The sequence below is a fragment of the Camelus ferus genome, chromosome 34 (genome assembly GCF_009834535.1).
Source record: "Camelus ferus isolate YT-003-E chromosome 34, BCGSAC_Cfer_1.0, whole genome shotgun sequence".
NCBI lineage: Eukaryota > Metazoa > Chordata > Mammalia > Artiodactyla > Camelidae > Camelus > Camelus ferus.
Window position 1 is genome coordinate 14223942 of NC_045729.1, and position 16252 is coordinate 14240193.

Below are 16252 nucleotides of genomic sequence, written 5' to 3' on the forward strand. Positions count from 1 at the left end.
GGTGCAAACGTTCTATCCTTGTGGTGGGGAGGCCCTTCCCACAGCCTGCACACCGTCCCCTTCCTGTATACTATGCCTTCAACCTGATGACCTGTCTTAGAACATACATTTCCTCTCGTCCCTCCATGTTCAAAAGCCCACAATGACCACTTACGAAGTCAAGGATCCACTCTGTGGCCTGCCCATCAGGCCATCTCAACCCAGGAAATGCTTATTTTCCACTATTTACTAGCACGAACCCTCCACTCCAGTCTGGCCAGTCTTTTTTCTTACATACATCACAGCTCACGCCATCCTCCAAACCTTTAGCTTTGCCCTTATCTGGAACCCTCTTTATACTCTTTTCACCAGGTGAGCCCTACTCATCCTTTGAGCTCAGTCTCATCACTGAAGGGCCGAGGAACCGCACCTGTCCTCCCCCAATGCCTGTGTTATCTCGTCGAGTGTCCCTCCCATCAAACACGTCACTTGATGACACACTGGGTTTTACATCAAGAAGCCTTCATTTTGTGGCAAGCCTGACTTTCAACATTCATTTCCTCAAAAGTGACTAATCTTTCCTCAGGAATAGCACTATTCTTGCCTTTTATCTTGTTGAAAATCACTCTTGGAAGCCTAGGAACCTTCTGTCGACGGCTGCTTTTCTTTTCTGCCCGTTCCTGCCGGCCTTTCTGAGCAGTAGACGCCGCAGCATCCGCAGCTGGCCTTCTGCTTTTATCCTGTAGCTGGAACTTCGCCCTCAATATCTGAAGTCACTCACAGTTCGCTCTAGGCCGGGTCCATAGATGTGCTCTATTTGGCCCTCCAAACTAGCCGTCTCTTCTTTTGACTACTTTTCCATATTAAGCTGTTATTCCGTACCAGGCTTGTCAAGAAACAGGCACTGAAACCCCCTGAGATTTAACACAGAGTTACATAAAACACAATCCTCTACCTTCTAGGAGCTTGTGACCCACTTGTGGGGAGGATTTCGCATGTACAACTGTTGAAAATTAGTAAATCATGATGTGTTTTAGGGCCATGGGAACCCAAGAGAGGGTGGAAGAAGGTGTCCATGTGTGTTTGGGCAGTTGAAGAAGGCCTCATAAAGGACAGTAGACTTGAGTTAGACCTGGAGTGTGTATCTTAATAAAGCAAAGGGTAACGAGATACACCTTTCTGGCCTAGGGAATCACATTGGTGCTGCAGGGCAGCTGGAAGTGTGTGCTATGAATATGGGAGGCAGGAGAGGGGACCAGAGGCAGGGATTGCTGAACGCATCTAGGTGTCAACCATGAGGTCTAGACATCAGCCTCCCTTGCCGGGGAAGCGATAATAATTATGTTTCTGCGTTTCTTGCATCTTGCAAGTCTCACGAGAGTGCTTGCCATTGGTAGATTCCAACCTGGAAGCTGCTGGTAAGAAATCTTGGGAAATGTGGTTCCCCGGCTTCTAGCCCCTGCGATATAGAATGGTGCGAGAATGGTGCTGAGGAACCAGTGGACAGTCCAGCACAGTGATGACTTGGCTACAAGAAGAGCCAAACTGTGAGTGTCTAGGTTGGTTGCTTAAAACAAAGGTGACACCACTGACGAGGAACAGGAATTCTGGGGGTGGATATTTCTAGATGGGGAGAAGGCCTGTCTTGAACGTTTCATGTCTGAGATACTCATGTGATCTTTAAGTGGGTATGTCCTATAAGGAGTTCTTGGAAATGAAGATTTGGAGTTTCAGGGGGATTTCAGAGATGCATATAGAGATTTAAGAGCCCAACCATTGAGGGGGTAACTGAAGCCTTGTAATGGGATCAATTCATCCAGGGGAAAGGTGTAGCGTGGAAACAGTAGGAGCCCAGGACTGAGTTCAGGGTGAAGGATGAAGAGGAGGCATCAGCAGAGCAGCCAGAGAAAGGAGGGTCCCCCCACGTTTTTTTTTTTTTTTAACCTTATTCCATTCTGTCTCCATCTCTTGAACATTGTGTCTGTTTCTTTTGAAGATCTCAGTGGTTTTTACTGCTTCCTAAGTTACCTGACCTGAATGCTAAAGCCCAGTTCCCTGCTCTTTCCAATAATTACTTATTCCATGAGCTCATCTGCTCACACAATGACGTTTTGTCATTTTCAACCCAAATCCACATCTCCAGCCCCATGTGTAACTTTTCTGTCCCACCTGCCAAAACCCAGAACCTGAGGCTGGATTTGAAGGTTGGATTTGTCGATCCCACCTTCTCCCAAGCTTCACTTGGTCTCACCACATCAGTCACCACCAGCGTCAGAGGTCTAGGTCAACCTCTCCTGATCGTCCTTGAGCTCCCTTCTCCTTCCTCTTCTGTTTCTCCTCCCTTTCACAGAACTGGGAGCCACCGTCTATGTGGTGGGTTAAATGGCTGGAACTCATTAGCTGGGAGGAACTCTGGAAAGAGGAATGTCTAGTGCAGCAGCTTTCGGACTTACAACGCACTGTCATAAATATATTTTACATCATGACTCATCACACACGCAGACACACACACAGCCCTGAAACACAATTTGCATGAATCGACAGTCTTAATTCATGTGGTACAGTCTGATATTTTCAACTCTATCCTTTCCTATTCAATTCTGTTCTATTTCATTAAAAAAAAAAAACGCGACTCATTAAATCGATTTCATGATTCACTAACAGGTCCTGACTGCATCTGACAAACACTGGTCCAGGGTTGGCGACCTGGAAGTCTAGGCTGAGTTCCCTGCTTTGCCATTAGTTATTCTGACTGGTCCTTTAACTGCAGTGGATGTAAATGCCAGGTACTACTATTTGATCGTTGCATTATTTTAAAGGCGAGTCGGACAGTGTGTCGGCTTTGCTATAGGACAGACATAAGCGGGGAAGTATTATTTTTGTTTTACTTGAATTCTAACACACCAGCACCTGGTATCCAACGTGTAGCCATGATGGCTTTGGCAGTCGGATAGGCAGGTAGAGATCTCAGCAGTCCCCCTCCTCCCTCTTACTTAAAGGAAACAGTATCCTCTCAGAAGAAGGAAAGGAGAAAAAAGGAAGTGCTACCTGAACAGAAGCCTTTGTCCCGGCTCCTTCCTGATAATGTTTAGTTTGTAGTAGTGGCGCAGGGCTCTGGACATTTTCTCATAGGTCATGTTTGTTCTGTTCTGTTTGTTCAAAGGAGGAAGGGAGAGAGAAAAAAAAAAAAAAAGCACAAAGACACAATGAAATGAACCTTAGAAAAGGCGCTGGAGGAGCTATTTGAATACAGCAATCCAGCTGCCCCCGTGGCCCCTGGGGAGAGCTACCTGCTGGTCTGCTCCCTTCCAGGGCCACCCCTGTGCTTTGTGACACATGCTGTTGCCGAGATTTCTCCCAAGGGGAGTCCCCCCGGGTCAGAAATGCCGAGCTCCAGCTCACCCAGCTCGCCCCGCACCAGCCTCCCTCTCCCTGACTTCCTCTCCTGAGGCTGCGCCCTGCGGTGCCTGAGGGGTTTCCTGCAGCCCCCCACGCCCTGTCTGTCCACCCTACCCCTCCTGACCTGCAGAGAATGTCTTTTTCTTTACTTTTTTTTTTTCAGTGACCTTTCTCAAACTTGTGTTTCTGGTTTGTCATTTTAAGGAAGAGATTTTTTTTGTTTGTTTAAATTCCTGTTGTGGAAGCAAGGATCCAGTGGTTCCGAGCCCCGGGGGCAAGGGCACGCTGTGGGAGTCGCAGGGCGATTTTTCTCCGTGACTCACACGTCGGAGTGTCTGTCAGTGGGGCCTTGGCCATATTTGGTCATGGCCTCTGTTCGGTCCTCTGAGGCTGCAGCCAGGACAGGGCTCAGCCCCACCCTCCCATTCGGATCATCTGGGCCTTCAAGGTGCCTTCCCTGCTTTGCCCCACATCTACCTGTCTGCGGACAGGCCTGGATCCTGGTTACTCACTTTTTTCAGAAGGAGAAATACAGATTTATCTATTCAAAATTTTTTTTTGGCAGGGGAACTCTTTGCTCTATTTTATTTTACTGTGGTAGGAACACTGAACATGAGATCTACCCTCTTTAAAAAAAATTATTTAATTTTTTTTTGGGGGATGGAGATAATTAGGTTTATCTCTTTATTAATTTTTAGAGGAGGTCCTGGGGATTGAACCCAGGACCTTATGCATACTAAGCATGCATTCTACCACTTGAGCTATACCCTCCCCCTGAGATCTACTCTCGTAAACAAATTTTAAGTGCATAAAACAGCAGCATTAAGTACAGGGACAGGGCTGGACAGTAGATCTCCAGAACTTCCTCATCTTGTTTAATGGAAACTTCATGCCTGTTGAGTAGGAACTCCCCATTCCCCCTTCCCCAACCCCTGGCAACACCAGTCTACTCCTGGATTCAAGGAATTTGCCTGTTTTAGATCTAACCTCATGTAAGTGCAATCAGGCAGTGCTGGTCTTTTTGTGATGGGCCCATTTCACTTAGCATAACGTCCTCAAGGTTCATCCATGTGCCCGCGTATTGCAGAATCCCCTTCTTTTTCAAGGCTGAATAATATTCCATGGGTTGTGTGCAGCATGGTTTCTTTATCCATGCACCCACCAGTGGATGTTTAGGTTATTTTACCCACTTTTTACGTCTATGCACTTTAACAGTTTCCCTAACTATAAAAGGCTTTCTCTTTTAAAATCGATTCCCTCCTCCCAGTGTGGAAAATTGTGAGACAATCATACTTCTTTGCACTGTTTGCTTTTAAAGGAGATGTTTTAAAGTAACAAGTATTTTCTGTATAGAACGGGGCTGTTGCGACCATGGGAGGGTCTAACCGAGCAGAACAGAAGCGACACTTCGCAAGGCCCCCTTGTGGGTCAGAGGCCCACAGTGCTTCCCTCATACCCAGTTCTCGGCGTGGGCGGCAGGGCCAGGCCAAGGGTCCGGGACTGATGGTTGCTCATGATGAGGCCTAGCAGACGGGGCTGTTCTGAGCTAACTGGCACCTGGCACACAGAACAGATGGAAAGGGGCATCTTTACTTACTTCCTCCCCTTTGCAACTGTAATTGTTTGCCCAGCAAGGAATACACTAGATAATTATGGGCAGACTTAGGAAGCAGAAGACAAGACAATTATCCTCCAACCCAGGGAGGAAGACTGGACCCTGGCCCTAGTTTACAGAACAAACATCTGATGCCCTTTTACCTTATGGTTTCCCCACAGTCGAGCCAGTCCGTTGGGATCCACTATCCGGAATATTTTGGATTCTTTGTCCTCCCATCGGATGAAGTTTTCGTACCGGCTGTCAGAAAGCAACTGATAGACGTAATCCCACAGCAGCCTACAGTCTACAGGGGAAGAGGGGAGGAGAACACCGTTGACAAGGTTTCTTGTTCAGGCAGTAAGAGCAAGAATCGGGAAATAACCGAGTGGCTGCTTTGGCCTACTTAGGATCAACTCTTCAACTTCCTCGTTCCACAGCGAGGAGACCGAGGCCCAGAGGGGCCTGGGAGACGGTGCCGGAGGCGGCCGACCTCTCACTGTGGAGCCTTCGAGACCAGCCAGGCCCAGCACCTCCCTCCACAGGTGAGCACACAGCAAGCTGGAGGTGGGGAAGTGACTGGCCCATGGTCATGACCGTGACTTGAGCTTGAGCAGAGCCCACGTGGGGGGGCAGAGAGCAAGCTCTCACTGCCAATGAAGACGTTCTGAAAGAGGGCTGAGGACAGGTTGGCAGGCACGAGGGCAGAGAGAGTGTCCCTGTGTTCCAGAGAGAGCAGTGGAGTGTCAGTGGTGGGGCTAACAGTGACTTTGGTGCTGGAGTGAGACTGAAAGGTGTGAAGACTGGGTTCAGCTAAAAAATGGCAGAAAAAAGAAGTACGATGCATGAGAAGTTATGGGAAGAGACAAGCCCGTGTGGTTTGGTGATGAGGACCGCGGGCACTGTGGCTAACGTGGTTTTTAACAAGAATACAGATATGCTCATTGTAGCTACTTTGGAGGTTTTAAAAACTGCTTTATTGTAATGAAATTTGGGTAGAGAGGAGCTCAGGGCAAAAAACCCCTCCCCATTTGCAGAACTGATGGGGGATCCTTCGGTTGGGCAACACCTCTTTCTTGGTACAGGCCAGGCACCGTGTTGGGCCTTGGGCCTTGGCTCTTGGCTGTGGGTTGGCAAATTCAAAGAGAAGAGACATCCTGCACACCTTGCCCTGTTCTAGTGCTTTCTGGATTCATGCCAGAGCGGGATGTGGCTGGCCCTTCAGCATAGCCTTGACAGGTGGATGGGGACAGACGTGAACTTTCCAGGTCTGCTTGACGCACAACTGGCCTCCAGATTAGAGTAAGGGATGCCAGTTCCCAGGTATTCACGGTTGATCCTGGGAGATTAATGACTGAACACCGTGTGTGTGTTCTGTGCTTCACAAGCATTACCTCTAATCCTCACCTAACCCGCCGCATCCTTTCTAATTTTCTGATGCCCTGAGTTCACTGGGATTTGAACTCTGGGGCTCTCGCACCACAATATGCCACCATTCCTTCCTTCCTTAGGTTGGGTGAGGCCTGGCACACCTGGGAGGGGAATGTCCAGTCCCCATGTGGAATATCAGAGCCAAGACCTTCACCTCCCAGGCAGTGAAACACACCCTCCTTGGGCGTAGATTTATGGGGGAACTGAGTCAGGTCACCCTGGACAAGTTTCTTAAATCTCCTTGAGGTTCCGTTTCCTTGTTGATGAAAGGGGAATAACAACACTTATTCTTCACGGGATTATTGTGCGAGTGATGATGTGCGTGAAGAGAGTGATAAAAGTTTCTCGCGTGCGGTTTGTCTTCTCCCAGCCCAGCTGCATCTGCCCCACACGACACCCGAGGGGGCGGGTGCTGCTGTAATTCCTGTTTTATGGACGAGGAAGCTGCGGCTTGGAGGGTTGGGCCATTTACTCCAAGGGCACGGCTCCCGAGTGACATGTGTTGGACACCGAAGCCCGTGCTCTGCCACCCTTCCTGGTGACATTTCTAGTCTCAGGCAAGCTAGTTAACAGGTCCATACTTGTAAAAGTTTAGGACTTTCTAGAGCAAAGTTTAACCCTGTTTTGTGTGTCCTTTGTGAAATCCAGCTTTCTCTCTGAACAGCAGCAGGAACTGGTATAAAGTGTGTTTTCCAGGAGGCTCATTAGTCTTACAAGGAACTCCCATGAAACTAAACATGACCGTAAATCTTCAGCATCCCTTACTGTGTCTGTTCTCCCCACTCCATTATCTATATCTATAAATTAATGTGATGTATGATTTCTTGTATTTTGGAAAAGGACAAGTGGAATTCTCCCTAAACTGTCCTCCTGGGGTTTGAACCCCACTAATAGAAGCTGGCCGGCCACTTGTGTTACTGTCCCTACCTGGCCCTGCCAGAGGGGGCGCCGAGGAGCAGCGAGAGCCAGGGGACCAGTCCTCGAGCAGGGAAATACCTTGGGCAGTCAGGGCCACACTACTGCAGATGGAGAATCATCGAGCTTGGTTTTAAGGCACTTGTTAAAAGGATGACTCTGGGCAAAGCCATGGAGTAGGCGGTGTCTTTCTCCCTCTCCGCTGCCCAACTTCTGACATCGTTTTTACCACCAACGGAGAACAGAGAACTGAGCTGTGGTTGAATTGTCCGGTTTTGGTCCTACCATCAACTGTCCTTTGTGAAATCCAGCTTTCTCTCTGAACAGCAGCAGGAACTGGTATAAAGTGTGACGCATTTTAATTTCCCACAACCTCTTCCAAGTAGAGAACATCGGACAAAACCAAACAGTATCGACACAGAATGCCAGTCACCCAGGAGGAACAAAAGTGGCCCGTGAACAGCATCTCTGTGTTTCCCGACAGGGTGAGAATCATTCTTTCTGCAAAGAGGTCTGATGACACCTTTGGATGCGTCTGGACTCGGAATGAGATTCTCTAGAGGGTTCATTTTAACACAGTTTGATGACTGGAAAAAAAAAAACCTTACCTGGCTGTCTTTTGCAGTTTGATAGGAAGAAGTTTTGCCCAATGAAGGCGCGCACTCTAGGGTAGTTCTCGCACCTCTAGGACTTACTGGAGCTAAAACATAAAATGAACCTTCTCCCGTCCCCCTCTGCTCAAAGATGTTCACTTCCATGGTTTCTGTTGCATCTCTTTTACTGTCTCATATATTCTGTTTCTCCCAAAACAGCGAAACGCAAACCAGACCATTTCTCCAAGTAAGGCTTAACCAGCGCTGGGGTACCTACCAGGACTGGCTCTTCCAAGGCATCAAACTGAGACCTTGACATCATAAACCATTCACTGAAAAAGACCTAGAAGGTGAGCTGCTGTGTGCTGGTAAATGAAGGGCAGGGCGTGCCAGAGAACAGCCTTTACCTGTGAGTTGCAAGAACCTTTGTATCTTGCAGACTTTTCCCTTTCATTAAATGTGAAAATAACCCCCAATGAGCTGCAACTGATGATTTTAAATGACATTTCATCCAGCAAAGCCAACTGTAGCTGAGTAATAAAAATGGGTTGACGTTCACGACACACTGAATTACTCAGTCCCCAACAGAGGTAGCACCAGGAATTCTGTGGCAGAAAGCAGTTGTTTCAAGCTCAGAGGATAAGTGGCTTTTCTAACACTACTGATTGTTTTGTTTCTTTAGTTAAAAATTATGCCAGATGATAAAATAACTGCCTGACCACACAACTTTTTTTTTTTTAAAAAACAACTGAAGTTCAAGCCACGTGAGTTATTTTTTGTTTTTATGATTTTCGTTAAATAAAAGGCAGATCCTTTTTAGTTCCCCCAGATCTTCTGGAGGCTGTTCCCAGGGTCCACCAGCAGTTTTTAGCTTTGTCAGAATCCAGCCATCTCTGCATAGATATCATGTTCTTTGATCAAAAATAAAAATGCTTAATACTGTATAATAAAAACCACCAAACTCTGTAAACAAAAGTTCATCCCATTACAAAACACCTGGACATGCATGTGAAAAAAAATCTCTATCACAGTGTCTTCATTACTTTTAGGTGCATTTCTCTTACCCTAAAGGGTCTTCTCTATCAAGGCATGTGGGAATTTTAAACAAATGACCATGATTTGGATTGTCTCTTCCATGAGAGGAAGCTTATCAAAGGGTTTAGCCTGAGCGAAGTGCCATTTTCCAGTTGCACAAAGAAAGTTCTCTCTCTTTCCTGCTGTGTGAGGTACCTTGGGTATCCACAAGTAAAAGGCATTGTGAAAAATCCCTTCCTGTGGTTAGGGATAAATCTTCCCCCTCCCACGCCTGTCTCTTACCAGAGACTCATTGTACAAGCTTATTGAGCAGAGATTATAAAAAATGGGCAATTCACACATAACCAACATGGTTTCTAATGGGGAAAAAAAAACCATGCTAGACAAAACTACTGTTAAAAAAAAAACATGTGGGCAGGTCAGGTTATTGACATGGGAATGTTTAATGATGGTGGTTAATTTAAATTTCGGGAAAGCATGTCTAAGAAAGTAATTTTATGTTGTTTTAACTGCCCAAGTGGAATTTTAAATGAAGGTCTGTAAAACTGGAGTTCTGTGGATAGAATCACCAGCAAGGAGAGGGCTAGTGTCCCTGTTTCAGGGCTTTAAATTTATCTTGAAAAACTAGTAAGTTTATTTTAGGTTCAGCAACTAAACAGGTAAGTAATACACAAAGTAAGAAGTCGCTACTCTGCTTTATAGCAATGGTGCTACACTAGGGGCAGTCCTGCCCCCCAGAGGGTATCTGACACTGTTTGGAGACAGTTTTGATGGACACAACTCAGGTAGAGGATGCTATGAGCATCTTGTGGGTAAAGACCAGGGAGGTTGCTAAATACCTTACGAGGCAGAAAAGAACCCCCTACAACCAAGAATTACTGGCTTCAAATATCAAGAGCACCAAGCTTGAGAAACCCTGCTTATGGAAAAGCCCGAGGTTTACAACATGCAGGGGCCACCTACAGCTCAGTTTTCCTCCTCAATTCTGGACCAGCCGTAACCTAGAAGCAGGAAGCTGATAAACCTGTGTTGAGGCACAGAGGTGTGTTTACCGAGGGCAAGTGCCTGTGCTTGGCTGTGGCTCAGGGAACCAGGAGCCAGGTGTGCCCGGCAAGCTGGGAGATGGAGAAGCTAAGGCAGAGGAAATGGATCCATGCTTCCCGGCTTCACCGGGGCTGAGGGACCTGAGCTCCAAACACAGCTGGACCTTTTCACCTTGGGTGGCATGAAGTGTGGAGTGAGGCCAGGAGACACTGCAGTCACGCCTTCCAGCTGAGACCAAGCCCCCAGCTGAAACCCAGGAAGGCCCAGCCCCTTCCTGCTCAGGTGTGGAGGCTGCCTGGGAATTTGCTCCGGGGGCTGCTGGGAGGTAAGGATGCTGTAACCAAAATGCACATCCTTAAACAAACTGGAATTTCCAGCCTCCTCAAGCCCCTTCTGTTATTTTTCCACCAGCTACTGTGCTGGTACTGTTTTAGCTGTTAGAAAGTCTGTCCTGAAACTTCCTTCTCTTTCAGGGTCCTCTGATGTCTTGGCAGTTCACAGGGACTCGGCCAGAGTGCGAGAGGCCTGAGCTCCAGGGGACGCTCCGGCCGGTGTGAAGGACGCTGCCCTCGCCAAGGCTCCCGCCCACCTCCTCCGAGTGCTGACAGTGGCACAGCCTCCGAGGAGGTGAGAGAGGGTGAAGAAGTTCATCTCCAAGGAGATGAGGAAACTAGGGTACCTTGAGGGCAGGCCAACGTCACTTGAAACAAACACCCAGACACAGGCCTTCTGGGGCAACGCCCGCCCCAGCTCCGGTGCAGAGTGCTGCTAGCCCCGCCAAGACCCCCCCCCCCCGAGGGTAGCAGAGGAGGGGGAGTAACCCTTAGAGATTAACCTGCTTGTGCTGTTTACATATTTGCCCTTTCATGCTCAAAAGTGCCCAGAAGTAGGTACTAGCGTCCTCATTATTACAGACGAGGAAACCAGGGACACGAAGAACCTCTGGCTGGGAGACACGGGCTGGATTCCAGTCCTGGTGACCCCAGACTCCACGCTTTTCCCCAGGAACACTCCCCACCTGACTGCTGTTTAAGACCCAAGGCCGGGAGCTGTAGAGGGTTCTGGGCTCAGGGTCTGCAGAAGGTTATCTGCCTTAGGTCCTGCAGGAGGACACAGCCTTCCCACTGGTCCTAAAATCCCGAGCCCCCTGGCTTACGGAGACATCCCAAACCCTGTTCTTTTCTCCAAACAGTATTCACACAAAGGCGCGCACACGCGTGCACACCTCCACCCCTTACCGCCAAGGCCTAGCCCTGGTCACGTTCGTACAAGCCACTTAGCCTTCTCTTTTGTGATGCCTTGTTGCCTTCTGGGTGGCTCCTGAGGCTCATCTGTAAAAGGCAAGTCCACATGCCTCAATCTCGCCACCAAATACCACCGGGGGGGGGGGGGGAGGAGGGACGGCGGCGAGAGGGAAGGGGGCAGTGCGACGTCGCCTGGTCCTTGAAAGCCCTGAGGGTGCGCCTCCACCTGCTGGCCCCGGAGTCTCAGGCCTGTGTCCCGTCATCTGCGGTAAGATTAGAGGCTCCCAGGATGGAATTTCTGCACACACAGAACTCATCCGGACAAGTCAGTAAAACCAAGACAGCTCGCTGCTCTAGCCAGGTGAGGGGACTCAGTCTCCGTGATGAGAATCTTTTTGTTTCTGCTAAACGCGTCACCTTGGGAGATAATGCACATATTTAAAAAAGTCCCTTTAAGGCTCTGAAAGACTGCCAGGACCATCAGGGGGCTGGAAGGGCAGAACATGGAAGGGGGACGATGCTACGTCTTCTCTCCCAAGGGGTCAACTAACCGACAAGAGCCTCCCGCACCACGAAGAAGTTTGTGTTTGCAAAGAAAATCGAGACTTGAGCAGAAGTGGTGAGGTATGCAACAAGAAAAGAAATACTCTTTCTTTGGATGGATGGGTTTGAACAACCAAATCCGTACAGACCTCTAAAGTCCCCACTTTTGTGAGGCAGATAATGCAGGGGTTGCATGGATTCAAGCCACTTTGCCAATGAATCTTGCTTCTTTTGCAGATCTTTGGATTCAGGCCAAGAAAGGGACAGGCAAACAGGAAGTCTGGTAACTCAGGTTTTCATGGAATTGAAGAACTTTAAGAGAAAGCCGAAACAACAACAGTTTTTTTTCCTTTAAAACTTAGCTGTCAATAGCTGAAAACCGAAGCAAGGAGCTTAGTGTGTGCGGCGGCGTACACAAGAGGGCTACTGCCTTATGCCAGCAAAGACACACAATTTGACACTGAGAGATGCTGTACCCTGTCACCCAGAAAAATGCCCAGCACACAGAGATACGTGATAATTTTTGCATAAACGAGTGAATGATTTACCTACATAATTCAAGTCGGCAGAGCTACACTTTCTTTTCCTTAGCTGTATTTCATTTATGTTAATGATGCTAGTGTAACGCCTCTGGACTCGTCTGCAGACAGCCTGCAGCCTAGGACTTAGCTCCCTTACGTCACTTGCCATCGTCCATTCCACCGGCCCTAGGCATGCCTCATTCTCTCAAGTGCAAGCAATCCCTTGAGAGCGGGTACAGTGTTTTCTGCCTCTGCATCCTCCGTTATCGCCTATAAGTCTGAGCATCCGGCACATCCAAGGAGGCAGCGCTTGGGGAACAGTTTGCCGGAGACGGTTTTCTGTAAAAGGCCAAGCAGTAGGTATTTTAGGCTTTGCTGGCTGTCTGGTCTGTGCCGCAACTCCTCAGCTCCACCAGCACTGCGCCAAAGCAGCCACAGACAGTCCTAAGTGAACAGGGCAGGGGCCGCGCGCCTCCAACACTTGACTTACAAAAACAGGCGGTGGCTGATTTGGTTCACAGGCCAGCGTTTCCAGTCCCCAGTCAGGAGGAAACAAGTGTGTTGGAAAGAACCCTGGATGGATGCTTGAGACTGGACTCTTAATGTGTCTGAAGCTCAATTTCTTTGTCTGTCTTGAAATCACCGAGCTCGAAGGATGATTTTCAATATAGACAGAAAACACAGCATCACCCCCGCTACCCTTCTTCAAATTAGGGTGCCCAGTGCCAGTTAACACTCTTTGGCTGTGAAACACTGGCGACACAGGCCAGTGAAACTTTTACGGGCTGAGAAAATGTTAGAAAGTGAGAGATGCTGGGCACTGCCCACCCGGCAGCCAAGCACTAGAGGATAATGAATAGGAAAAAAGCACAGAAAGAAGCAACTTGCTCACTATTACACATACCATTAAAAAAAACCAAACAACAGAACCCAGGGATCTGGTCTCACTCTGTCCTATGTTAAACTCCCTCCCCAAAAAGCCAGCCACTCCAACTTGTTAAACTCAACATTCTTTCTTATTCTTTGGAAAATAAGCAACATGTTCTCTTTAAACAGATCTAATGTGTGGTTTGTATTTAAACTGTCACCTACCTCCTGAATTTCTTTTACTGACTACTTTTGTTTTTCCTAAGTAAACTATCAGAACTTTGCACGTAATTTGTTAATTGTATGATGCGCCCCAATTTCAGAGAGATTGAAAAAGTGAAGAAAAAAAAGAATTGATGAAATGTGATGGGTTTTTAAGGGACCCGGGTTCTTGAATTTACATTCCATCTGAAACAGAAGCAGCATACTGGCCCTTATCTTGCTCTGGAGTCTTCACCCTCTGGAATGACCGACCACTTTTTCTCTCGTCTCCACTTGTCTGTATTCTAAGCATTCGTCTAAGCCCAGCTAAAAGCCAGTGCCTCCATGAAGCCTTCCTGACACCCCTACTCCGACCTCCTGCAGGGCTTAACAGGAGTCCTTTGAAGACACCACAAAGTGCACTTGGAGCTAACTGTGTTCAGCTCTTCCAGGACACTGATGCTCTTACAAGTCCTCAAACAGTCCACCCCCAGGAGTGCAGGCTCGTGCTGGAAACGCAGGTGTCCAAATGCACAGGTCCAGGAGGACCTGAGCAGATTCTATCTGAATGGGTAAGAATCTGGCTTTACTTTTTGATCCACATTCATAAGTAACGTATTTATCCACATCCTCCGTCTGCGTGACACGCAGAGGCACCTTCAAGTACTTACTGTGCTGTGCTCATCTGAACAGCTTACAGAAGTACATTTTCCCATCTAAAAGCTGCTTTACAGAGACTGGAAGTACTCTTATGGCTGTTCAGTAATGAAAGAACTTTACATTTGTACATAAGAATCACCCAATGAATCCGACCTCCAAGAAATGAAGACTCAGTTCTCCAAGGATCCAAGTAGTCCAAAAAGGCACCGAAAGGAGACAGGACTCCCCAAAATGAAACAAACAAGCCTGGAGTCGTGCTGAGCTCTGTTCAGCGGGACACAGGATCATGTTCGATCCTGTTCCCACCCTCTCTCATTTCACCTTTGAGAAAACCAGTGCCTTTCGGTTACATTAGCTAATCCTGGATTTGGTTAAATTACTGAATACAGACGTATGATGATTATTAAAAGTTTAGAATATATCAGTAGGGTAGCACAATTTTTAAGAGACTCATATTAAAAAGTTTATAGACCTACTAAACAAGGGAAGAAAACAGCTCTAAGTCTAAACAACTTAACTTGATACCTGGGGCTTCTCTTCTCCTAAAAAGCCCGTGGCAAAGACAGCGTCATGAAGGAGGTGGACAAGACAAATCGTGCTGAGCAAGGTGGGGACTGTGTTGCAGTCCCACCACCCAGCCTCTGGGCGACCCTCTGCTTCTCCAGAGCTCAGCTTCCTCTGCGGTTTCCCCTGTAAGCGACCATCCCGTAACAAATGAAGACAGCAATGACAAGCTACCCGCAGGGCCGCCCTGAGAATTATAAACAAGTAGGAAGTATCTGCCAAATGTCCAGTTACTGCGTTGCAGACCGCGCACAGAACACGACAAGAAGGGCAAACGCGGACAAGAAAGCCCACGACGGGTCCTTGATGTTACTCACAGGGACCTACTGACCCCATCCTTTCTCAACTAGCTGGGGAAGCGCACATGTTCTGCCTCACAGGCTCTTTGAAAAGAAAGAACAGGGAATAAAGAAGCATAGTATCTTTTTCCTCATTATTTAAAAACTTGCATGTATGTGAAGGTAAAAACAATCATGTGAACCCCTGTGCTTTGGCTCATGGCTAACCTTATTTTAGGTGTACCCCACCCCTTCGGGATCATTTTGAATCCAACTGCAAACAGAACACTTCATAGTTTTTTTAAACACCTAAGTCACAGTTCTTTGTCCTGACGTCAATGATTTATAAAATGGAGGCAACACTGGAGGTGCCCTTGGGGCAAAAGGAAACTCTAGAAACAAGTGCCTTAAATAAAAAAGGGACCATGAGTCAAGGCAGAGGTAGTTAAGGCGGCTGGGAGGACCCATGTTGTCACGCTGTTATGAGCACTGCTCCGTCCTGGGGCATCGGCTCAAGGAGGAAGGGGTACTTCTCACCTGCCCCTGAACAGGTCTGACCTCTCTCCTGCCTCCGTGTATTGGACACATAATCACCTTCAGCACTGACCTGCCCCCTTCTTTAACGTAGTCTCTCTACGTTGCTTCTAGAGCACTGAAGCATCCTAGCACACAGGAAGTAATCAATAAATGCTCTTGCAATTGAATGATGGGACAGAGGACTTAGTTCCTTCTGTCTTCTATCTCAGTTAGTGGTTTTCACATCTGCCTCTCCCAGTAAATTCCTGGAGGAAATAACTGTGTTCAGTCAGCTCTGTGTCCCCTACCTCCTAATGCATTTATCTATGCACAGTAGGTGCTCAAAAAGTGTCTCGTGAATGGGGGGAGAAACTCTAGGAAAAGCACTAACTTGGCCATGAGGTTAGGGGATTAAGCTTCCGGAGCAGGACTTGATGTAAATGATGGGCAGACTAGTAAAAATGCACTGTGGTGATTTTTTCACTGGTTTCTTATCTTCGGGAAGCAAATTTGGGCTTGTCATCATGAAAGTAAAAATTCGGGAGTGGTTTCCTCCGTCTGGATGACCCAGCCACACCTGCCTCCGCTACCAGAATCCTGCTTTTCTCTCCTCCCCGCTCCCCAGGTGAAGGCTGCGTGGAGTTGCTGCCCACAGGATGGAGTTACAGGCCTGACTCCGACACAACGGTACTTTATGCTGTGCCTGCTCGTTAATTAGCTACTGGAAACTTCAGGACAGGGCCATTAACATGCCCATAAACCTATTTTAAATGTTTTCGCTTCGCCATGATTCTGCTGTGACTCTCCTTGTAAGCTGGACGTAGGACATTTGTTTCATAACATTTCTGAGGCTCATTAACAACTCCAT

At 47.8% G+C, this 16252-nt stretch overlaps 1 protein-coding gene and 1 long non-coding RNA gene across 4 annotated transcripts in view; one reads left to right on the forward strand and one right to left on the reverse strand.

Annotated features, from left to right (window-relative positions):
- The window catches only part of ETV6 (ETS variant transcription factor 6), a 222635-nt gene that overhangs the window by 4665 nt on the left and 201718 nt on the right, over positions 1-16252 (reverse strand). For all 3 annotated transcript variants that reach the window (XM_032473181.1, XM_032473182.1, XM_032473179.1), the window contains 2 exons: positions 5137-5279; positions 3028-3128 (listed from right to left, as the gene is read on the reverse strand). In XM_032473181.1, the coding sequence (XP_032329072.1) occupies positions 3028-3128; positions 5137-5279 (244 nt within the window). The remainder of the gene's footprint in view (positions 1-3027; positions 3129-5136; positions 5280-16252) is intronic.
- On the forward strand, positions 5299-10797 carry LOC116661323. Its single transcript, XR_004317200.1, has 3 exons — positions 5299-5517; positions 8131-8261; positions 10464-10797. It is a non-coding gene; the product is annotated as an uncharacterized LOC116661323 (long non-coding RNA).